Genomic DNA, 23,663 nt, shown 5'->3' on the forward strand with positions numbered 1-23,663 from the left:
GCCCCAGTACCTTTCTTCCATGCCTAAGCAGTTTGCTCAGCACTCTCTTATGATGCATGTTCCCATACTGACCAGGCTTCGGACATGACTCTACCTGGCCACCTACTAAGCTAGTTGTCTCACTACTTAGTACTCAGGTTCAGCTAGAACCTCATGCTTGACTGGTTACTAGGATACTCCCATCCTGCTGACTATTAGGTCAGAGGGGTCCCTTTCTAGATATCATGTACCTTATTAGCCATTGTGGTAGGTTGAATAATGGCCCTCAGAGAGGTCCACATCTTGAAAAGGAGATGTGACAATTAAAGCAGAGATTGGAGTGATGCACTTTGAAGATGAAGGTAGTTGGCCACAAGCCAAGGCTTACAGGCAGTCACTCAAAGCTGAAAAAGACAAGAAAATGGGTTTTCCTCTCAGAGTTTCCAGAAGCAACCCGCCCTGCTAACACTTTGACTTTATCTCAGTGAAACTGATTTTGAACTTCTGACCTCCAGAACTGTAAGAGAATAAATTTGCATCATTTTAAGCTACTAAGTTTGTGGCAATTTTTTTTATAGTCACCCCAGGAATCTCATACATCCAGTGTTTCTACTCAGTGCAGAGGTAAGAAAGGGGCTTAGGCCACTCAGGATTATCCTGGGAGAGTGAAAGGTCATAGGGAAAAATAATGTTGGGTCAGCCTAAGGTTGAGGCCCAGCTCTGCTCCAACTAGCTGTACATCTTGAGAAAGCTCTACCTTTAAAGGCTTTGGGCTCCCCTGTACAAAGTGGATATCATAACAGATAGGCTTGTTGTGAGAATCAAAAGAGAGAACACTGGTCCATGTGTCTGTCCATTTATATATTTGGGAATGTGCTGGCTGAGGAGGTGCTGACCAAAAGCCAGCCGTCTGCCAGCCTTCCCATAACTCTGCTCCTGTTATTTAGCTCAGCATTCATCTTTGGTCTTTTCTCTAATCCCCTCCTACCAAAATCATTCAACAAACCTGGAGTGTCCACAGTGTGACTAGCATTATCTGCAGTGAGAGCTAGAGGGGTCCTTAAGTCTAAGAAAATTGGCTTTTAAAAAGGCCACCATCAAAGAAGAATCTGTAGGGTAAAATAAAGAATACAAGTTTCATGAATAGTTCCATGGAAATCTGCCTTGAGCACAAGTGTACCACCAACTAGAATGGTGCTTGCTGCCTCATGCTGCAGCCTCCCTGTGACCACTAGCCCATTTGCAATGAATTGTGATTCTTCCATTAATAACTACCTCCCCTTCCCTTGCTGGACCATGAGCTCCACAAGGGCTCTTGTCTAGACTGTTCACCACAGTGCCCCTGCTCCTAGCACAAGGCTAGTTGCACAGGAGGTGCTCAGAACATATTTGTGACTGTTAGACTTTAGGGACACTTGCTTATTCACTGTCTGGCATCCACTTTTGGCCTTCAGCCTCAAGTTCTCTGCACTGGTTGACACCGCTGACCACTCTCTCAGTTCTTCACTCTCACCTCCCTAGCTTTCTTTCCTTGATGCCTTAGTTTGAGTTCGCCTTTTAATCCTCCAGGTCTCATCCTTTACCCTACTGTGTTCCCATGACTTCAAGTAGCAGCAGTATGCCAAGACCTCTCAAATAGCAATTTCTTGCCTTCTAGAATCCCAAGGTTCCTCAGACTCACCATGGCCATACTGTAAGATTTCTAGTTTATCTTTAATCCCTCCCTGTCCCTTAGCTCCACATCCAATCAATCACCGAGTATTGTCTATTCTAGCCCAGAATCATTTCCAGATTATTTCTTCTCTGTATCCCCATAACCAATTCCCTGAGGCAGACACACTCTCATCTTCTCTTTCCTGGACTTCAGAAGTAGCTTGACACTGGTGCCTGTCTCTGGTCCCTCACCCTGCACTCTCCCCTCACCATTCAAACACAAATATCACCATGTGATTCTCTAAGGTGATCAAGTCCAAGCTCCTTGACCCCTGCAACTTCATCTCCTACCATTTCTAGCCACAGCCCATGGTGGTTGCCTCAGCCTAAAGGCTGGAATGCCATTCCTCCTTTTCTCAGGCTGGCCACATTAATTGCATCATGTTTGTTTTGTTAGTAGGTATCTTAATGGGTGTGAAGTGGTATCTCACTGTGGTTTTGATTTGCATTTTCTTTTTTTTTTTTTATCATCTTCACCCGAGGACATTTTTCCATTTTTTGTTCAGGTAGAGTGGGAGGGAGAGAGAAGAACAGAGAGAGAGAGAAACATCGACGTGAAAGGGACACATCGAGTGGTCGCCACCCGCACAACCAACCAGGGCCGGGGACAAACTGCAACCGAGGTACATGCCCTTAGCGGGAACCGAACCCGGGTCTCTCCGGACGGCAGGCCGATGCTCTAACCGCTGAGCCAAACCGGCCAGGGCGATTTGCATTTTCTTAATGACTAGTGATGTTGAGCATCTTTTCATCTGCTTGTTGGTCTATCTGTCAGTCTTACGCAGAGGTTGGGAAACTTTCTCTGTAAAGGGGAAGATGGCAAATATTTTAGGCTTTGTGGGTCACACAATAACCGGTCAACTCAGCTGTTATAGAGTGAATGCAACCATAGACAATGCAAATGAATGGATGTGGCTTGGTGCCAATAAAACTTTATTAACTAAAGTGGACAGCAAATGGGATTTTACCCTGAGTTCACCATTTGCAGACTTTTACCTTTTTTTTTTTTGGCCAGCAGTGTGCTAAGCTTTTATTTTTATTTTTTCAATTTTTATTAATTTATTTTTGTTACAGATGTTTCTCCTTTTCCCCACCAGACACCCTCCTCCCCACCCTGCCCCCCCACCCTACCATTTTTTGAATGTTAGAAGAATGTTTTATTGGAATTTTATATTATGAAAAATTTCAAATGTATAGAAAAGTGCAGAAATAGTATATAATAAGCATTTGTATACTCATTACCTAGGTTTAACAATTGTTAATTTGTCATCCTTTGTTTCCTAAAATATTTTAAATATTTAAAAGGAAATTATATATATATTATGACATTTTGCCACTTTAATATGCATCTTTACAAAGTAAGGACTTTTACTTTTTTACATAACCCCAATATTATTAACTTACCTAATGATTAATAATAATTTCCTAATATCAATTCACATTCAGATTCCCTATTTGCCTCTAAATGTCTCTCTCTCCCTTTTTATTTTTTTAATCCTCACCCAAGGGTATTTTTCATTTATCTTCAGATAGAGTCAGATAGAGTTGGGGGGGTGGAGAGAGAGAGAAAGAAAGAGAGAGAGAGAGAGAGAGAGAGAGAGAGAGAGAGAGAGAGAGAGAGAGAGAAACATCGATGTGAGAGGGACACATTGATTGGTTGTCTTCTGCATGGTCCATACCAGGGCCGGGACCAAACTGCAACTGAGGAATGTGCCCTTGACTGGAATTGAACCCGCGACTCTTTGGTCCACTGACCGATGCTCTAATCGCTGAGCCAAACCAGCTAGGGCTGCCTCTACATGCCTCTTAGAGAGCATTTGTTCAAACCAGGATCCAATCAAGACCATGTATCACACTTAGATCTCTGCTCTTAAGTCAAGGAGTATGTGGGTTATTACTTTCTCTGTGTGACTCTGAGGGTAAGGACTCTATCTCAGTCACTTCAGCATCCTTTTGGACTTAGCAGGTGCTCCATTAATATTTTCTGAATTGATGGTGTCTGCACCCCCCACCAATGGAGAACAAAGCCACTGATGTGTGTGTGTCTCCCAGAACTCGCTAGAAAATGCATCTTGCAAGAGTTGCTGGGAGACAGGCAAAGGCAGATAGGACTTTACCCTCTTCTCTCTCTTTTTATACCATACTCAGGTCACTCTAGAAAGTTCTCTGGGCCAAAGGAGCAAATGTTAACAAACCTCCTGGGGTTGAATGGGTGAGAGGAAGATCTGACAAAAGGAAGGCTCTAATTTGGGCCCATTATCCTTTGGAATCTTCCATGATCAACAACTAGGCAGTGCTGGTGAGGGAAGGTTGTAGTGTCTTCCAACATGCCTCTTTTCTTTCTCTCCATTCCTAACTATTTGTGCTCTGTAAGCCCTTCAAGTTGGAGAGCCTCAGATCAGAGCCCATGCCCCTTCCTCTCCATGTGGGCACCTTTGCTGCATTACCTGCCTGAATCATATAGGTAACATAGGGTGCCCTGGCCTCCAGAATCAGGGGCCCATGGTCTAGCCCTGGCTCTGCTAACTGTCTGAGTGCCCTTGGCTGTGGCTTCTTCTCTCTGGGGGCTCCCCCAGCTGGTCATTGTGGGTGTTGGTGACTTTCCCCTCTAAATGCCCTTCCAGTCTGGTTACACTTATTAGGCACCTGCCCAGGAGCAGGCATTGCACATTACTTCAGGGACAGAGAAATAAATAAAAAAAGCCCTGGCCCTTGAGAAGTGTAGTGCCTTGTAGGAGATCTGGGCAGCCAAACCAATGATTTACCTGTAACTGTGGAAGTACTTTGATGGTGACCAGGCTTTGTAGGAAGCCAGAAGAGAGGGACTTTTTTTGAGAGAAAGAGGGGAGGAGGAAATGCTATTGGAGATAAGGTTTAGAATGAAGAAGAGGCTATAGGCCTAGCAGGACCACAGGAGAAGCTTATAAGCTAGCTTGCTGGGATTGGATAGAGAAAGGGAAGGCAAGGGAAGCCACATCAAAAGGCGTTTCAGTTCAGCAGAAGGGAGAACTTTCTACCAGCAAGGGCTATTACACGGTAAGGAGAGAGCAAGCTGAGAGCCACTTGTCAGTGGATAGAAATGCACACCAGAGCTTGGAGGGCTGTGGCCAGAGGCTTCAACCATTCCTGTCCTGTCTGCCGAGCCACCCTCCACGTTGGTTCCGGTTGGGTGGCCTTGCCTGTTTTAGAGTCACAGACTCCAAAGACTGAACAGCTGGCCTCAAGCACCCCTCGGTCCAGAAACACATGCAGATGGGAATTCTGATAAGGCCTGAGGGCCCCATTCTGGCCTCTGCCCCTCAGTTTGTCTCTCCCGGACCCTCTCTCTAAAGTGGGCTTCTCCACAGCTGCTGGCTAGCACTCTACTGGCTTAATTTTTTTTTTTTGTTATCCTCACCCGAGGATATTTTTCCACTTTTTTGTACAGATAGAGAGGGAGAGAGAGGAAGGGAGAGAGAGAGAGAAACATCGACGTGAAGGGACACATCGAGTGGCTGCCACCCGCACGACCAACCAGGGCCGGGGACAAACTGCAACCGAAGTACGTGCCCTTAGCGGGAACCGAACCCGGGTCTCTCCGGACCGCAGGGCGACGCTCTAACCGCTGAGCCAAACTGGCCAGGGCTACTGGCTTAAATTTTGATTGGGTCACAGTCATGTTTGAAAAGCAGATGACAGCTATGTGCCCTTTCCTGCCAAAAGATACACACTTACAGGTGACCCAAGGGCTGCGTCCAAATTTATGTGGTTCACAGACCTCCTGAACTACACATGAATGCCAGGCCCAGAACTTCTGCTTCAACCAGTCTCACTGGCCGTTCCTTTCCCCAGTCCTTGGGTTGTTTCCTTTCCTTGCTGCTGTTACTCTAGGATTCCGGGCCAGGCAGGTGGTTGCATATGTTTCCTGTGTACCCATTCTTTGCTGTGAGGACACTGGTTGGCTTTGCCCTCAAAGAGCTCCTGGCCTAGTCGGGGTGGGAGAAAGCACACAGAGGGAATACATTTAATGAGGCAAAGATTGAGATCCCCAGGCTGGGAGCCCAGAGAACAGTCAAGGTTTCCAATTGGGAGGATCCGGGTAGGGTTTTTTGAGAGGAAAGGGAGCTGCCATTCTAGACCTGGGAACAAATGGGGAGAGCACATTGCAGGAAGCCAGAAAAGCCTGAGCGAGGGGCTGTATGACGGCATGGGCAGTTTGGCTGGAGCACAGCAGATATGAAGCCCAATAGAAGCTGGAAAGGTGGGCTGAGCACAGGCTATGATGGACTGGCCATGGAATGTGTTCAGGAGAAAATCAGGACCCACTTATGTGTTTTCAGTAGAGGAGAGGAAGGATCTAGGTCTGTTTTAGGACTCCCTGGATGTGCATAGAGGATGCATCGGAGACAGACAGATCAGCTCAGCTGCCCCAGTACACCTGACCCAGGTGCAGACAGAGCCAGGTGCTGAGTGAACTACATCAATGTCAACGGGGAGGGAAGATGGCTGAAACTGGGCATGGACTTTCAGCTGTCCACTTTCCCTCTGCCCTGAGTCTACAGGTGGATGTGCCACGGGAGGGGCACAGGCCTTGGTAGGTTCTCTAGGAAGTCACTTCAGGGAGGTGTGCTGCATGGCTATCTGTCTTCAGGAAGGGAACCGGTTAGGTGGCCCAGGGACTTAGTCCTGTGAGGGGGCAAGTTCAGTCTTGCAAGTGGCTGAGGTGAGGTTCTAACTAGACTCAGTGACATGGTGGGAGGCCACTTCAGTAGTTCAGACTCATTGGCAGGGCTTGGGAACACAATGTGCACCCCCCTCCCAGTTTCAGTTCAGTAGTTATGGGTGGGGCCCCAGAATTTCTAACAAACTCTCAGGGGAGGGGGTGGTATGGTTTCCTGGCAGTCAGACTTTCTCCAAACAGGTTGGCGGTGGGGGGGGGGGGGTGGGAGGTGGGGTTCCTTAGGTCTGGGTCAGGACTGCAAGGCAGAGCAAGGGAGGGTGACAAAAGCCCTCACCAGGGCAGGAGGGCAGCCCGCTGCTCACTTGGGGCTCAAGGTCTGTCTGGAGGGTTCCCCAGCCACTTAATGATTTCAGTCTCACCTTTCTGATCTGCACAGATGCTGCTTCCTCGGGAAGCCTTCGATGACTGTTCTGCCCTATTTCCAACTGGGCCAGGTTCACTTTCAGCCCAGTGTGGCTCCCACACTTTCCCTTTTCGAAACTTTCAAGTTGCCAGTTATATATTGATTTGCATGGCTCCACTAGAATGTTAGCCGTGGACTTTACACCGAGTTTGACGGGGGACACCTTTCGTCAAGGCAGCGGCTAGCATTTTCTCAGGGAAGCTGAGAGGACAAAGCTGAGGGCACTTCGGCCCTTGATGCTCCTCGGGGAGGTCTGCCAGCCAGTCTTCTAAGCAGAGACCCTCCTCCCAGCAGCTCTGTAAGCGGAATCCTCCCGTTCTATGCTCTGGCCTCCTCCCTCCCTCTCATGCCTCTGAGGAAATCAGGCAGCAACCTCTGCCTCTTTTCTAGATGTTTCTACTAAGGCTTCATTTCTATTTCCAGGGCTGCATTAGTGCTCACTTTTGTCACTTCCTATCTGGTCTCTCAGGCTCCATGCAGGGGGCTGAAATGCGCTTCTTGCTTTTTGCCTTCCATTGTTAAACTGTCAATGTTTTTCCCTGCCTACAGGACAAAGGTCAGCCCCCTTGGCTTGGCATCTGAGGCCCTACTTACCTCTTCAGCCCGACTAACCTCCCACTGCTCCATGCCTCCCACCCCAACCAGGCTGGTTGCTTCTATACTTCACAGAATCTGAGAAAGACAACACACTACTAATGAAACTATGACAAGCCGTTGGCTGTGAACCTGACCTTTTAGCCTTAAATGCTACCTAGGGGCCTCTACCTACTCTTTATCCATCCTTCAACGTACAACTCAATGCTGTCACCTCCTTCATGAAGGTTTTTTTGACGGTCTTAGCTAGAAGCCATGTCTACTTCCTCTGAACTTACACCACCTCTTCTCAACTGTATCATTTCCTGCCTGGTATTACAGAGGATGGTGAATATATCATAACTCCTCTATTTTAAGTGCTTTTGGGCAGACTGTGCTTCATTTCTGTATATATGCCTCCCACCCTATCAGCTTAGCAGTCGTCTCCTCTCAGGAGGGGTCATACTTATATTACACAAACCAAATGGTGTGTACAATGTCTAGTCCAGCCTCCCCCAATTTTCTTTTTGTTTTCTTTATTGATTTTTATAGAGAGAGGGAGAGGGAGAGATAGAAACATCGACAAGAGGGAACATCGACTGGTCTCCTCCTGCATGCCCCTCTCTGGGGATCAGGCCCACAACCTGGGCATGTGCCCCCACTGGGAATTGAACTGGCGACCTCTTGGTGCATGGGTCAACACTCAGCCACTGAGCCACACCGGTCGGGCCAGCCTCCCCAACTTTGGACAAAGGCAGAGAAAAAAACAGGTCTTTAAGATTACATGTCAATTAGTCAAGAAACCAGGTTCCATAAACAGAACATCACCAGAAAAGAGAGACTGCTGAGTCATTACATGTGCTAGGCCTTCTGGAAACCTGCCGGAAGGGTTCTGTGTGACGGGTTCTATGAGGGGAGCCACCCTTTCTGCATCTGCTAATGGAGTTTCTGCCCAAACTCCAAGCAGATAAAGGAGGCTCTCTTCTGTCTGACCTTTCCAATACCTCACTGTCAAGCAGCCAGATGTCCTACATCAGTCAGGAGAGTAGGTAAACAGCTGAAATAGCATGCCACAGGGGCAGACAACCACTGTGACACTAAGGACAATGGGACTCTGTTGATAAAGTGAAATATGTCCACGACAGAATGCTTTATGAAAAAACAATGTAGGCCGGCATTGCAGCTGGGCCTGAGAGAAATTGGAAGCATGTAGGGAGGGGAACAATCAGGGATTGAGGGGGAGGGTTACAGTTGTTTAAGCTTTTTAGAAGTGTTTGCTCTAAACTCTATTTAAAAATACACACTACACTTGTAGTCCCACCATATGTTTCTAACTTCCGTTTTTCCCCTAGGGTATTTGTAAAATGTGGCTCATTGAACAGTCTGTGGCTTCTAGTCTTGTATTGGTTTGCATGAAAATAAATCTAGTTCTCCATCCTCAATTAGCAAAGACGTTATTTCTTCCCTACAGCTTCCCTAATTACGTACAAGGACAGTGGAATGATAAGGAACCCAGGAGAGAGGGGGGGATGAAAGAAAGAGAATACAAAATAGTAGAATACAAAGCTGCTTATTAAAAGAAGTCCAAATCTGATCTGATCCTACAGAGAGAGAAATGTCTGCTGTTTTTGTCCCACTTGTGGTCTTGGAAAGGCTGAGTGTGCTCCCATATAACTGGCAGGAGGGATCTGCGCTCAGAAGAAACTCACAGGTTAGTTTATTGATCCACAGGGGAGAGTTATTGGCGGGGGAATGTGGCAAGAGGGCCGAGTCTCAGGCCTCACTTGACCTTCCTCAGGTGGTGAAAGCTCTGCACAGTTCTTTCCACAGCATCGTCCATGGTGACCAGTGGCCGGTAGCCCATGGCCTTTTTGGCTTTCTCGCAGCTGTAGTAGTGGAATGTGCCAGCCAACGCAACCCGCATCGGTGTGAAAGTGGGCTGGAGCTGGATGACAGGACTGATCACCATCACCAGGAGGTTCAGCAGCATGGCCAGGTAGTAGGCCACCCAGTAGGGGATGTGGTACTTGGGGGCGTCGTAATTGAGACCCGTCAGGATGCGGGACAGGAATGCCCAGAAAGGGATGGGTTCATCATTGGTGATGTGGAAAGCCTGAAGAGAGAACAAGAAGTTAGAGGCCATTCCCCAGCCGGAGGGGTGAGCAGGCCACCTCAGAGCTTAGAGCTCAAACCTCAACCCAGGACCAATGTTTTAAGAAACCAGTGACCGGACTTCTGGTCAAGATGGCGGGTAGGTAAACGCGGTATCACGTCCTCCCACAACCACATCAAAGTTACAACTAAACTACAGAACAACCATCATTCAAAGCCACCTGAAATCAAGCTGAATGGAAGTCCTACAACTACGGGATTAAAGCAGCAGCCACATCGAGACTGGTGGGAGGGGCAGAGGCGGACAGGCTGGTGGTGGATAAAAATCAGGAGGACACCTGGGCTGGGAAGGTCCTCCCTGAGGACTGAGGGGTCCCCGTCCCGCACCAGGCACCCCGCTCAGGGTTCTAGTGCCAGGAAGAGAAGTCCCCATAACTTCTGGCTGGAAAAACCAACGGGAACTGAGGCTCAGGAAGGCTGATGCAGCTGGAGCCCCAGGCAGCTTCTCTTAAAGGGCCCGCGCACGGACTTACTCGGACTTGCTCCCTCTAAACTCAGAGGAGAAGCAGGTTGAGGGGCGCCAAAGACATACAGGGAAGAACTGAGCTGTTTGGCATTGGAACGAGGGCTGGAGAGGGGGCTTTCTCCAGGACAGATGTGCTGTCGGAGGCCTTTGTTCCTTTGGTGAGCCCTTCCCTGGGGCGGCAGACAGCCACCACATCTGGACTCCAGCAACCTGGCTCACACTGGCAGCCCCACCCTGCTGATTCCCTGAGGCCACGCCCCACCAAACTTTCAGGCCCACCCAAGCTGTTGCCAGTTGTTTTACCATAGGATTGGCCTGTCTTGGATCCTGCTTCAGGTTTTCCTAAATTCTCTCAAACAACATCTGGTCTCAGCTAACCCCATACCTCTCGTTAAAGTAATACATAGAAACAAACACAGGGAGGCAGCCAAAATGAGGAGACAAAGAAACAGGTCCCAAATGAAAGAACAGAACAAAACTCCAGGAAAAGAACTAAGCGAAATGGAGATAAGCAACCTAACAGATGCTGAGTTCAAAACACTGCTTATAAGGATGCTCAATGAACTTAGTGAGAACCTCAGTGAACTTAGTGAGGGCCTCAAGAGCATAAAAAAGGACCAGTCAGAAATGAAGGATGCACAATCAGAATTGAAGGAGGCACTAACTAAAATAAAGAATAATTTACACAGATTCCATGGTAGAGTAGGTAAAGCCAAGAAGCAAACCATCGATTTGGAATATAAGAAAGCAAAAAACACCCATCAGAACAGCAAAGAAAAAGAATCCAAAAAAATGAGGATAGTGTAAAAAGCCTCTGGGATAACTTCAAGCGTGCCAACATTCACAGCTTGGGGGTGCCAGAAGGAGTAGAAAGAGAACAAGAAATCGAAAACCTATTTGAAACAATAATGGCAAAAAACTTCCCTAACTTGGTGAAGGAAACAGACATACAAGTCCAAGTCCAGGAAGGACAGAGAGTTCCAAAGAAGATGAACCCCAAGAGGCCCACACCAAGACACATCATCATCAAAATGCAAGAGGTTCAAGACAAAGAGAGAATCTTAAAAGCAGCAAGAGAAAAGCAGTTAGTTACCTACAAGGGAGTTCCCATAAGGTTGGCAGCTGATTTCTCAAAAGAAACTTTGCAGGCCAGAAGGGAGTGGCAAGAAATATTCAGAGTGATGAAAAGCAAGAACCTACAACCAAGATTAATCTATCCTGCAAAGCTGTCATTTAGAATTGATGGCCATATAATGCGTTTCCCAGACAAGGAAAAGCTAAAGGAGTTCATCACCACCAAGCCATTATTATATGAAATGTTGAAGGGTGTTCTTGAAGAAAAAGATGAAAAAACAAAATGGCAATGAATACATATCTATCGATAATTGAATCTACAAACAAAATGAACAAGCAGAACAGAAACACTCTCATAGATACAGAGAACATTTTGTTGGTTGCCAGATGTTAATTTAATTTAGTAATTGTGTTAAGCATGGTAACACTCATCGCATCTTCAGGTGCAATGAACAGGTCATACTACGTTTCTCAAATGTGCTGTGTTTGGTCTAAACCAAAAGCCACACCTAGCCTAAGAGTTACATGCCTGGAAAAATGGCAGAAGTCTAGGAGAAAAAAACGAGGCCCCCAGGTTGAGAGAAAAGGGCGAGGGGCCCTCATGTGCTCTTCCATTTCTGGGTGAGTGTCCACCTACCCCACATGTCCACCCTTCCCACTGGGTGCCAAACACCAGGAGATTCAGATATATCTGCCCCTCAGGAGGGGTGAGAGGCATGAGCATGGCAGGGTGATGGGGGGAAAATGGAGACATCTAAAATCAGTGAGAGAAAGGGTGAATAGCAAACACTCTGCCCAATGTTCTCAGGACCCTGCCCAGATCAGGCATGTCCATGGCAGGCAGCCAGGTTATATTCACAGAGAACCAGGTCCTGAGTCTCCGTTCAGTCCCAGGTCACTCCTCTGGATTTCGGCTGCCCTGTGCAATGTGGTACTGACATGACACCATACTCCTGACCACTGGGGCTCAACCTTGACTCAATGGGATCCTAAAGCGGGTCTACCAAGATGCAGAATCAGAGGGAATAAATCTGAAAATCGGCAAATGTGCAGGGGGAGGATATGGTGGGCCATCCACTGCTGAGCAGGGAGAAGCAGGTGTCTTACCTTGCCACCCAAGGCTGTGTCTTGGGAAAGGTGCTCTGCAGCCAGAATATGTCCATGGACCACGTTCTCCACAAAGGTGAAGTCCACCAAGTTCTCCCCGTTTCTGTGGGCAGAGAGACAAGGTTCCACTGGGCTAGGAGCACTCAGCTACATGCGGAGACTGCTGCACATGGACCCACGGCTGCTCCTGAGTCCCAGCGTTTAAAAGATTGCTACCTGCACAGTGGCTGCCACCTGCCTTGGCAACACCAGGACCAATTAAAGATGTACAGAGAGCTAGGCTCCTGTGGTGCTCAGGGGCAGTGGGATATTTAAGGGCCCAGGAATGAATCCGAAAGCCTGGTGCCCGGCTTGCCCCATCCTGGCATGGCCAACATTAGGGTTGTCTGCTCTGAGCTCCAATTTGGGCAGCAGCTCTTAAATCCTTCCAGGAAACTCTGGGCTAATGCTTTGCTCTGGCCTCATTTGTTTTTCTATCATCTCTGTGCAATCCCTTAAAGAAAAGGACAGGGCAGCAGGGAGGCCAAGTTAGAGGCAGGGAGGCAAGGTAGCAAGAAAAAGTGGAAAAGAGAGGGAGAAAAGGGAAAAAAGGAAGGAAGAGTAAATGTATTGAGGAGACAGCCAGCCACACTGTCACCACCTGCAGAGACCCCTCTACCTGCACCTTCCTCAGGAAGGAATGTTAACGCCTCCACCTATCTTCATAGATGCAACGAGAGTCGAGGGCCTGGCCCTTGATCCTGGATCAGTCTTTCCCGTCAGCCTGTTCCCTCAATTTCCATACAGGGACACAAATATTTTCCCAGCCTGCCTGAGAGGGTGTACCAGGTTGAATAGTGCCCTCCTCAAATTCATGTCTCCTTGGAACTTGCGGATGCGCCCTTATTTGGAAATAGGGTCTTTGTAGATATAATCAAGGTTAGATGAGGTCATATTGGAGTAGAATGAGCCCTAAATCCAATGGCTGCTGTCCTTATAGAACAAGGGGAATTTAGACACAGACACAGAGAAGAAGATCATGTAAAGACGAGGCAGAGACTGCAGTGACGCATATATTAGCTAAGAAATTCCAAGGACTGTCTGCCACCACCACAAGCTAGCAGACAGGCCTAGAAAAGATTCTCCCTCAGAATCTTCTGAAGGAACCAATCCTGCCCTCAGCTGGATTTCAGACTTCTGGCCTCCAGAACTGGGAGAGAATTCATTTCTGTTGTTTGAAGCCACCCAGTATGGGCCGTTTGCTGTGGCAATCTCAGGAAATGAACAGAGGGCAGTGGAGAAGGCCACATAAGAAGAGAGCTGAATGTGACTGATCCTTGTAACAGTGGGTTCAAGAGCTCTTGGAGAAGAGTAACCATGGGCCGACTTACCCAATCATGAACTTCATCTTGCCTTTCCTGGCTGCCTCGATGAGGATGGGGACCAGCTGGGGATCTCTTGGGCCGAAAATGCCATGGGGGCGGATGGCTGCGGTTAGGAAATTCCTCTCAGGATCATTGGCGCCCAGGACTTCCTGTAGGAGAGCAGGAGCATGTCCATGGTGGATGTGCCGTACCTACTAAGCAGCACCTCCCACAGGGGGCATAGATGCCACCCACTGCCCTGGGCTGAAGGTCTGCATCAGTGACCTGTATAGTTCTGGCTACTTCTCTACCCCACCTACCCCGACCACCCACATTGGAAAATTCAGGAGAGACAACTAGGTCAAAACCAGTAAGATCAAATAGGAAGGCCTGGGTTTGGGTTCAAGACTAAAATGCACAAATGCAGCAGCGGAAGACGAGCCGTAGCAGCAGTTTATGGAAAAGATCCGCGGGTTCTGGTGAGCCAGCTAGCTGTGAGCCTCCCACATGGCTGCTGCTACCATAGGGGCTCTTGCCAACTGCACATTTCCACCAGTCTTGGGCTGCTCTGGTCAGTTCTGAGCACTATCTCCCAGGAAGGGACTCTGATGAACCCAAGTGGGCCATGAAGAAGGGACTGAGAAGGTGAAGAATCTGGGATAAATAGGGCATCCAATACAGGTAAAGTCCTCAGAGCAGTGCCTAGTACCTAGCAAGCACTCAAGAAGTAGCAGCTGCTGTTCTTGTTATCCACCGCCAGGAAGAGAGAAAAGCTGTGTTCCGTGTAGCTCAATGGACAAACTAGAACTTAAAGTACAGGGAAACAGGTTTTGCCTCCAAAGTAACAAAACTTCCTGAATGATTTGTTGTTACTGATAAAAAAAAGGGAGACCATGACAGTGCCTACTGATAGGGCTGTGTGCTGACTAAATGAGATGGCCCATGCCAACGGTTTCGGTAAGGGTATGCTTGATAAGTATCATTGTCAACATACCTAGCATTTCTACTCTATGGTGGCAAGATTTTTACACATATGTGGGTCCCAGAGAGTTTAAGTTACTTGTTGATGGAGTTTATAACCATTGTAGCTACCCAACAGTGAAGAATTGGTCTCGCAACAGATTTCTAGAGCTGTCTCCCGTCTTCCCGCCAGGCTCTGGTCCCCATGGCAATGGGGGAAATGACTAAATAAGCCTTCCAATGTCCTCTACCAAGGCTCATTTCTGTTAATAAAATGGAGAGAGGTGAAGGGGTTCTAGATGAATACCACATTCCATTTTTTCTGTTGGGTGGTCTGAAAGCCAACAGTGAGTCACTGTATGCCAATAGTGGCTGACAGGAGGCTCTAGAGGGGTTACTGCTGGAGGCGCTTCCAGGCTTTGCTTTTCTCCAGTTGAGCACTGAAAGTCAATGCAAGTGACACACTGATGGTCTGAGCCATAGCTGCCACTTGCAGCTCTTGAACACAAAGGGTCGGAGTCCCAGGTGCTTCGGATGAGTGCACAGGGCCCAGTGGAAGCTTCAGTGCTCTTTGGGTCAAGTCCAAGGAGGTGGGAGCTCTGTGAGGCTCTCTGTGCTCCGAGGAGCAGGGTGGCAGAGATAGGACTCCAGCTTGCAAAAGGCTAGGCCTCTACTCCCTGGACTGGGGAGGGATCTCATGTCTCTCTGAAGATGAGTTCTGGGATTTTCTGAGCTGGAATAATAGCAAACAGGCAGTAGGCTCTCAAGCACTGCATGGGTGCTCATGCCTATTTGGCATTAAATTCTGGTTTAGTGGCTGTGATGTGCTATAAACATCTGGGAGAGGTAAACTCACAGCTACCCAGCTAAGGCAAGCTGTTTGTGGCTGTTGAGCATTCATGGCCTTCAGCTGAGGCTGTCCTCAGGGTAGTGTCCTCCATGGACATTAATCCTGGGGCTAGCTGTTAGGGTCCCTGAAGCCCGGGAGTCTGAAGGCTTGGTGCCTGCTACTCAACTCAGATTACTGCTTAAACCAGGTGCTCCTAGGATAAGCCAGGTTGCCAAGTAGAAAAGCACTTTTCCTTAAAATAAAGCAAGATCCTTCCATTGTTTCATTTTTAAAAAGAGAGGGGAACAAGAGTGCCACTAGAAAGGTGTTTCAAATGAAAACACACGCCTGGTGTGTTAAGCCCAAGTTCTGCCTGCACACTTGCCTCATTTCTGGTTTCTATAGCAACTGCACAGTATGAGTTCGAATGCAGGCTTTGGAACTAAACTGCCTTGGTTCTACCTACTAGCTGCATGGCCTCAGGAAGGCTCTGACTCTCCAGGCATCAACTGTTCTCCTCTGTAATCTGGTGACAATAATAGCACCCACCTTAGGGGGTCATTGTGAAGTTTAAATGAGGCAGTTGCTGTAAAAGACTCAGAGCAGTGTCTGGCCACATTAAGCTATGTTGTTATGACTTTTGAAACTAAATTTCAGCAACAAATTTTACTTCCCAAGCTAGGTACTTAGGCCTCAGAATACTAACTTCATATGTTCACAAATATTTTTCTTAAGAATCCAAGCCCTTTGGATGCTCATGGAACTCACCTGTCACTCACTCCACCAGTTCTCAGGTACTTACTCTCTCCTGTAAGATCTTTGTCTCTGTGTAGTAGTCAATGGGTTTCATGGCATAAGGGAGGTCCTCAGTTCCATTCTTGATGTCAACGCCCTCAAATATGACACTTGCACTGCTGGTTAAAATGAGTTTCTGGCAGAGGAGAAAGGAGGATTAAAAAAATACGAGTCAGGAATGATCACCTTTTAAACACTCCAGTGACCATGTATGAAAGAGAATCAAATGGTACCTGTTCATGACCCTTGTATGCAAGCACCATACAAATTATTTACTGCAATGCCTTCCATTATTCATGGCATCTCACTATGGGAGTGCTTCTCCACGGGGAAAGGATAGCTCACAAACTTTCAGGGAGATGTCTGTCTGAAAAAGATTCCTGTTGATTCTGACACCAACCTTGGCATGTCAGCACACGCCCAGGCCCACTTGAGAAATACTATTCAAAAGGAAGATGCTCTCTTATGAGGGTTCCCAGCTCCCAGCCCTCTGGTTAAAGGTACCTCATCCAACACTGAGCATCATTAACTCAAATCATATCTTAACCACTTTTATTCAACACTGCCCTGGAGTCCTGGCCAGCATGGTGGGACAAGACAAACAACGAAGTATAACAATTTGAAAAGAAGAAACAAAACTATCCCCATTCACTGATATTGGAAGTGTGTACACAGAAAATACGATGACTATACAGAAAATATTAAATTTAGAGTTCAGCAGAGATGCTGAGTACAAAATCAATACACAAAAATTACCGGTGTTCCTGTGCACTAACAATTGAAAATGTAACATGAAAGATATTTTAATAACCATAAATGAGGCACATAGGGATAAATTTGAAAAAAGATGTACAAAACCATTATGAAGTGAAGTATAAAACTCTACTGAAAGGCACTAAAGAAAGAGATAAACAGAGATCACATGTATTTATGGATAGGAAGACTCAATATTGGAAAGATTTATCAATTCTCTCCTAAATTACCTTTAAGTTTGGTGCAATTACTATAACAATTCCAGCAGGCTCTATCAATTCAAAAAGCTGATCCTAAAAAGCATATGGACGAACCCTGGCTGGTGTGGCTTAGTTAGTTGGAGCACTGTCCTGTACACCAAAAGGTGGCGGGTTCAATTCCCGGTCTGGGTACATACCCAGGTTGCAGGTTTGATCCCCAGTCAGGAGTCAACTAATCAACGTTTCTCTCTCAATTGATGTTTCTCTGTCTCGCTCTCTCTCTCCTTTCCTCTCTCTAAAATCAATAATAATTAAAAAAAAAAAAAAACATAAAAAAATATATGGACGAGCAAAGGGCTAAGGATAGCCAAGCAAATTCAGAAGAACATGGTTGTGGGTGACTTGTCCTACCAGACACTGAGATTCACCCTTAGGCTCACTGAATGAAGGCAGAGCACAGTGGTCCCAGCACAGATAGAGGCCAATGGAGAGGAAGAGAGTTGGGCACAGAGCCATGCACAGCACCAACATGTGAGGTATGCTGGATGGGGTGCTGAAAGTGGGGAAAGGAGAAATCACATAAGAAACGGTGCTGAACAACAAAACATGTGGTCCCTGCCTCAGACTGTATATAAACATAAATTGTTGGTAGATTAAGGATTTAAATGTGGGAAGTAACACTTAAAAGGTATAGCATAGAGAATATAGTCAGTAATATTCTAATAACTAGACACAGTGCTGGATAGGTATGGGATTTATTGGGGTGGTCACTTAGTAAGTTACGTAAAGTCTGGTCACTGGGGTGTACATATAAAATGAATATAATGATGTATGTTCACTGTAATTGAAAATAAAAAAATGATTAAAAAAGAAATACAGGAATATCTATTTAATATATTGCTTTATAAAGTTCTATAACATGTAAATCAATACCTTACACTGGCTGCAAATGGAGAAAACAAACGATAAACCCAATTCACAACAGTGGTTCCCCATGAGTGGGGAAGAACGGCAACGGCATCAAGTATGGGTAAACACAGAGCTTCAACTCTATCAGTAATAGTGTTTCTCAAATGCTGTTATGAGTGCATAGCTGCTGTATTATTCTCGAATCTCTTCTGGGTGCCTGAGATACCCCATTTAAAACCAGCAGCAGTATGTTTCACAGCACTGGTATACAAGCAAGGGCGAGTGAAGAGTCTGGGCTTTGGCACTGAAGGGTCTGATTCGAATCCCACTTTTTTCATTTACTAGCAGAGACAGCACTTAGTCCTCTAAATCTGCTTCCTCAGCTGTTAAGTGACATCAGTAGCCCCTGGTTACCTAACAAGGAGCAAATCAGGTAACAATTACAGGGCTAAGTTTCTTGTCATTTGCCAAGTGTAAGAAGTCACTCTTACTATAACTGAGCCTTTCCAGGGCACAGAGCTCAGAAGAGCTCCTATTTTTGCTGGGCCAGCTGATGGTGCCAAGGGCTGGCAGACAGCACTGGGACTATTGGGAGAGAACCCCCCTGACTCATTTGTCTTTTTTCTCTAAAAAAACATCTATGGCATATGTCACTGTGAGGGTGGGGCGCTTGTTTGACAGGGAGCTGTTTTGTCCAGTGGCTGGTACTCTGGAAAGGTGACCCTGAGAACCAGGATTTACAACAATGCAACAAGCTATGATGTGGCAGAAATTCATATCCCCTTGGGTCTGTGTTTTAACAGCTTTCTACTAGGTAAAAGTAAATAGTTTTTCTTTGAAAATAAAAGCAAGGACTGGCAAATAGTATGATAGTTCCTTAAAAGGTTGAACACAGAATTTCTGTATGATCTAGGAATTCCACTTCTGAGTATTTACCCAAAAGAATCGATAACAGAAACAGGAGCAGATATTTATATACCTATGTTCAGAGCAGCATGATTCACAATAGTCAAAAGGTAGAAACTACCCAAGTGCCAATTGACAGGTGAATGGAGGAACAAAATGTGGTCTTGTATACAATGGGATGCTATTCAGCCTTAAAAAAAGAAGGAAATTCTGACACATGCTACAAAATAGATGAATCTTGAAGACAATGAGCTAAATAAGCCAGACACAAAAAGGACAAATAGTATATGATTCCACTTGAATGAGGTTATTAGGGTGGTCAAATTTAGAGACAGAGTGGAAGAGTTGGTGCCAGGGGTTGGGAGAGGGGAAATCAGGAGTTGCTGTTTAATGGAGACAGGTTTCAGTTTGGGAAGATGAAAAAATTCAGGAGATGGATAGTGGGGGTGGTTGCACAACAATGTGAATGTACTTAATGCTGCTGAACCGTACACTTAAAAATGGTTAAAATGGTAACTTTTATGTTTTATACACACACACACACACACACACAAAATCACAATAAAAATATAAATAATAGTTACATTTTGTAGCTCTTTAACCAAAGACTAATAAGCCCTAGGGTCCTCAGATGGTCTATTCCGATGCAGTTAGAATATTACAGCTCAAATTGGCCCAGTTGCTCCAGGGCTTCGTTTCTAGGATCTTCCCAACACTTTTGGAAGCAAGCCTTGCTAGGCCCAGGAGGAGAGCAAGAACCCTGGCCCCCACACGTTTAGAAATGTATGATAGCACTCACTCCAGCCTTCCCCTTACCTGAACCCCAGCCTCTTTGCAAGTTTCAATGACGTTCTTGGTGCCAATGTAATTCACTCTATAAAAGAGTTCCTTGTTGTTACTGGATGGTGGGGGTGAAGCACAGTGGAAAACTGTGCTTACACCTTTCAGAGCTGGGTACAGGTCCTGGAAAAGAAAACAAAGACAACACAAATCACCCTTGCCTTGCACAAGTAAACAGCCTCCTCACATTCCCACTCTCCATTCTGTGGCGCATCGGTGTCTTGCCCTTTTATAATTCTACAGTTAACAAAGACATACATTCTCATTGTAAAAGATTCAAACAATACAGAAGCATATGGGAAAGAAACAATGTTGTCCAGGGGGATGGGGAAGAAGGCACAGAGGGGATAAATAATGATAGAAAAAATTAAATTAAATTAAATTAAAAAAAACAAAACAAAACAAAACAGTGTTGTCCCTTCCCATTAACTAGTTCCTAATAAAAACCAGTTTGGGGCATCAGAAGCCTGTGAGATCCAACCAGAGGCAACATCTGTGCCACTATGCCCCATGGGGTGGGGCATGATTCAGGACACCTGGGGGTAACACTCCTGGGGAAGATGAGCTTATAGACAAAAATTATGAATTCTAAGAAAAAGTCCCACACCATGAAAGACAGTGTAAATGGCCAATATACAGGATATTCTTTTCTGTGAAACTACACATAAAACAGCAACCTTAAAGGGCCTGAAAACAGATGTTTAATGGGCTGCTAAGAGGAACCAGAGCTCCCTAAAGCAATGGCTGACTGCAGATCTGGGGCAGGAAATAGACGAGATGAGCCAGGAACATCTTGTCATACCAGAAAGCAAGAAAGCTAGCCAAGACTCCTGGGGTCCTGCTAAAAGGACTTAAGAGCCAACTTACAGAGGCTCCCACTGGCCAAAGAGACAATTTGATCACCAGTAAGAATACGAATTCCTTCTGCAAACTAGTAAATAAAGGGGAAGAGTCAAGCATTTAATCTGCATAAGGTACAAAGATTTGAGGTAAGAAACAAAGACAGAATGATAGCATGCCACCATCTGGCAAAGCCTTAATTAAGTATTAAGATCTAGGAATGACCATTAATAGATGCTACCATCACGAAAAGAAAGACACCCATGAGTTAAGTGCCTAGATTCACTGATTTATTAATATTATGTCGCAATTCCCTCTATGTAGATACACACACTCATGATTTTTTCCTGAAACTATTAGAGAGTAAGTTGCAGACATCATGGCACTTTGCCTCTAAACTCTACCCAGCATCTCCTAAGAACAAAGCCATCCTCCTAAATAACCACAAAACAATGATCATATGCAAAAATATAACAGACAAGACACTCTTATCCAATAATTCGTCTATATCTAAATTTCCTCAATGGTCCCAATAATGTCCTTTATAGCCATTTTCATATTAGGATCTAGGATCCAATCATGGATTGATCACACATTGTATTTAGCCTTTGTACCTCTTCTATCTCTTTGAATCTGGAACAATCTTCCTATCTTTTTTTTGTCTTTGGAACACTGCCACTTTTCAAGTAGTTATTTTAGAGTGTCCCTCAATTTGGATTAATCTGCTTCCTCATGATCAGATTCAGGTCTATTACTTTTGGCATGTTGACTTTGATCACTTGGTTAAGGTGATGACTGCCAGATTCTGGTCATCAAAAGGGAAAAAAAGGTATCTTTCCCTTTCTGTAATTAAAAAGTAATCAGTGGGGTGATCATGTGAGACTGTGCGACTATCTTCCTTCCCAACAACCTTCTACCAATTGATTTCAGCAATGATCTCATTCTCACTCTCAAACAGGAAGGACACGTGACTCTAAGCATGCTGAACAGCAACATCAAAAAGTCTATACCAGGTGTTAGCAAGGATGTGGAGCAATGGGGATACGACCACACTGCTGGTGGGGAAAAAAACTGACATAGCAGTTTTGTCAAGCAATTTGGCAACATCTAATAAAATTCAAAATATTAATACTCTTGTGACATGGGTAAAGCTTGAAAACATGTTCAGTGAAAGAAGCTAGTCAATAAAAGGACAAACACTGTATGATTACGCTTGTATGAAATGTCCAGAACAGGTATAACCACAGGGACAGGAGATGAGTGGCTGGGAGAGTAGGAGAGGAAATGGGAAGAAACTGCTACTGGGCCTGGAGTTTTCTTTTGGGGTGATGAAAATGTTCTGGAATTAGATAGTGGGGATGGCTGCCCAACTTTTTAAATATACTAACAACCACTGAACTGTGCACTTTAAAAATGTAAAATTTACGGAATGTGAATTATATCTCAATAAAAAATGAAAAGAAACCGGCAATTGTACTTCTGGGTACATACTCTGGAATAGCAGCTGGTACACTATAGCCCATGGACAATGAACGTTGTTTGTAAATAAAGTTTAACTGCCACACAGCCATGCCCATTCATTTATGTATTGACCAGGCTGCTTTTGCACTACTATGGCAGAGTGAAGTAGTAGTGACAGAAATGACAATTATTCATTCTGAATAGTAAGAATGTGGTTTTGTGTCAAATTATCTCGTATAACTTTATTATTTTTCAAAATAAAAATTTTTTTGAATCAACAGTGTCGCTGGCCTCTGGGCAGGAGAAGTCCACTGGTTTCCATTTGGGGGCCCATGGGAAATCAGTAAGGTTGGGTGGCCCAGTACCTGTTGGCTGCAGAGGTCGCCCAGAAAGAACTGCACCCGGGGGCTGTCGAAACCCTGCCGCATATCAAACACATTGACAGTGTAGCCTCTTGCCAGCAACTGCTCCACCATGTGCTGCCCCAGGAACCCAGAGCCTCCGATCACCGTGCACTTCTTGGCCTGTGGAGAGAGAGGGATGGCAGGGGCACTGGTGTGGTGAGAACTGGAACCTATAAAGAGCCTGAACTCACATGTCATGAGCCACTGTGATGGCAGGTCCACCTCTTTGTTTGTTTGAAACACTCACTGAGCCAAGCTAGAGCTTATATAATTCTGGTATTCTATCCCCAGTGGCAACCTCCTCTCCTGGGATCAGTAAGAAGGGAAGAGAGAGAGCAAATGAGACTGCAAAAAAAGACTTTGGCTGTACTGGATGACCCAAAATCTGCTGTGTGTTCAGTGAAAGGAAAAAGAGGCATCTCTGAAAGAACTTAAACCACTTATGATGAAAACTGGACAATCTAAAAAAAAAACCAAAAGTGGTATCTTCTTGCTTCTGATCGCTGATCCCTAGGCACTTAAAAGGCAAAATAAATTAATAAATTAATTAAATGAAAAAAAACCAAATAACAAAAATAAAACACACTCCCACTCAACTACAGTGTGTACTTAAAACATCAGAAAGAGGACAGCTCAGTCTCCATACTTATAGGAGAGTCAGGCCCTTTTTCTCCCTGACCCTAAGGGGCTGAGCTGGGTGGTGTTGGGCTCATTGTCTGTCCCCGTTTTGCCTTAGTATGTCCAAGACTGTTACAGTCTGATGGCACCTGCTGGAGGGGCTTCAGTGAGAATGTTAGCCAGGCCCAGGGCTTTGCTTCCCATTCTCTGAGCTCTGAGGTCAATGAATCTAGGAGAGCTCTAGTCTTTACATATCAGCTTCTGCAACATGTGCACTTCCCTGGCTAAATTCCAACTCTGATAAATGATGGAAGGACAGAGCACCACATGCAAGCACTTGAATATTCTCACTCCAGGGAGTCAAAGCACAATTGTGGCGGTTGCATGCTGATTACGCTGGCTACAAGTGTCCCCAAAGGAGGACCTGTGATATCCCTCCTCCCTTGGGTCTTTCTAAAACTGTATCTGGACTTCCTTAAGATGACAAAGCCCCATTTTTCCTAAGCTCATGTATAGTAAATAAAAGTTGGGGTCTAAAAACTAAGTACCTTAATGAAATTCCATTCCTGATTAAAAACAAACTCACTCCCGTACTTAT

At 45.7% G+C, this 23,663-nt stretch overlaps 1 protein-coding gene across 2 annotated transcripts in view; it reads right to left on the reverse strand.

Annotated features, from left to right (window-relative positions):
- Window positions 1–1,037: 1,037 nt before the first annotated feature.
- NSDHL (NAD(P) dependent steroid dehydrogenase-like) overlaps window positions 1,038–23,663 on the reverse strand; it is a 33,774-nt gene continuing 11,148 nt past the window's right edge. Inside the window, exons 3-9 of one of the 2 annotated variants that reach the window (XM_036271604.1) lie at window positions 22,409–22,567; window positions 19,719–19,865; window positions 16,142–16,270; window positions 13,578–13,720; window positions 12,208–12,310; window positions 9,178–9,501; window positions 1,038–1,088 (exon numbers count right to left, since the gene is read on the reverse strand). In XM_036271604.1, the coding sequence (XP_036127497.1) occupies window positions 1,077–1,088; window positions 9,178–9,501; window positions 12,208–12,310; window positions 13,578–13,720; window positions 16,142–16,270; window positions 19,719–19,865; window positions 22,409–22,567 (1,017 nt within the window). In that variant the 3' untranslated portion in view covers window positions 1,038–1,076. Of the gene's footprint in view, window positions 1,089–9,097; window positions 9,502–12,207; window positions 12,311–13,577; window positions 13,721–16,141; window positions 16,271–19,718; window positions 19,866–22,408; window positions 22,568–23,663 lie in introns of those variants that run through there. The other variant, XM_036271603.1, reaches the window with a different exon arrangement.

Source organism: Molossus molossus, unplaced genomic scaffold, assembly GCF_014108415.1.
Source record: "Molossus molossus isolate mMolMol1 unplaced genomic scaffold, mMolMol1.p scaffold_m16_p_2, whole genome shotgun sequence".
Lineage (NCBI taxonomy): Eukaryota > Metazoa > Chordata > Mammalia > Chiroptera > Molossidae > Molossus > Molossus molossus.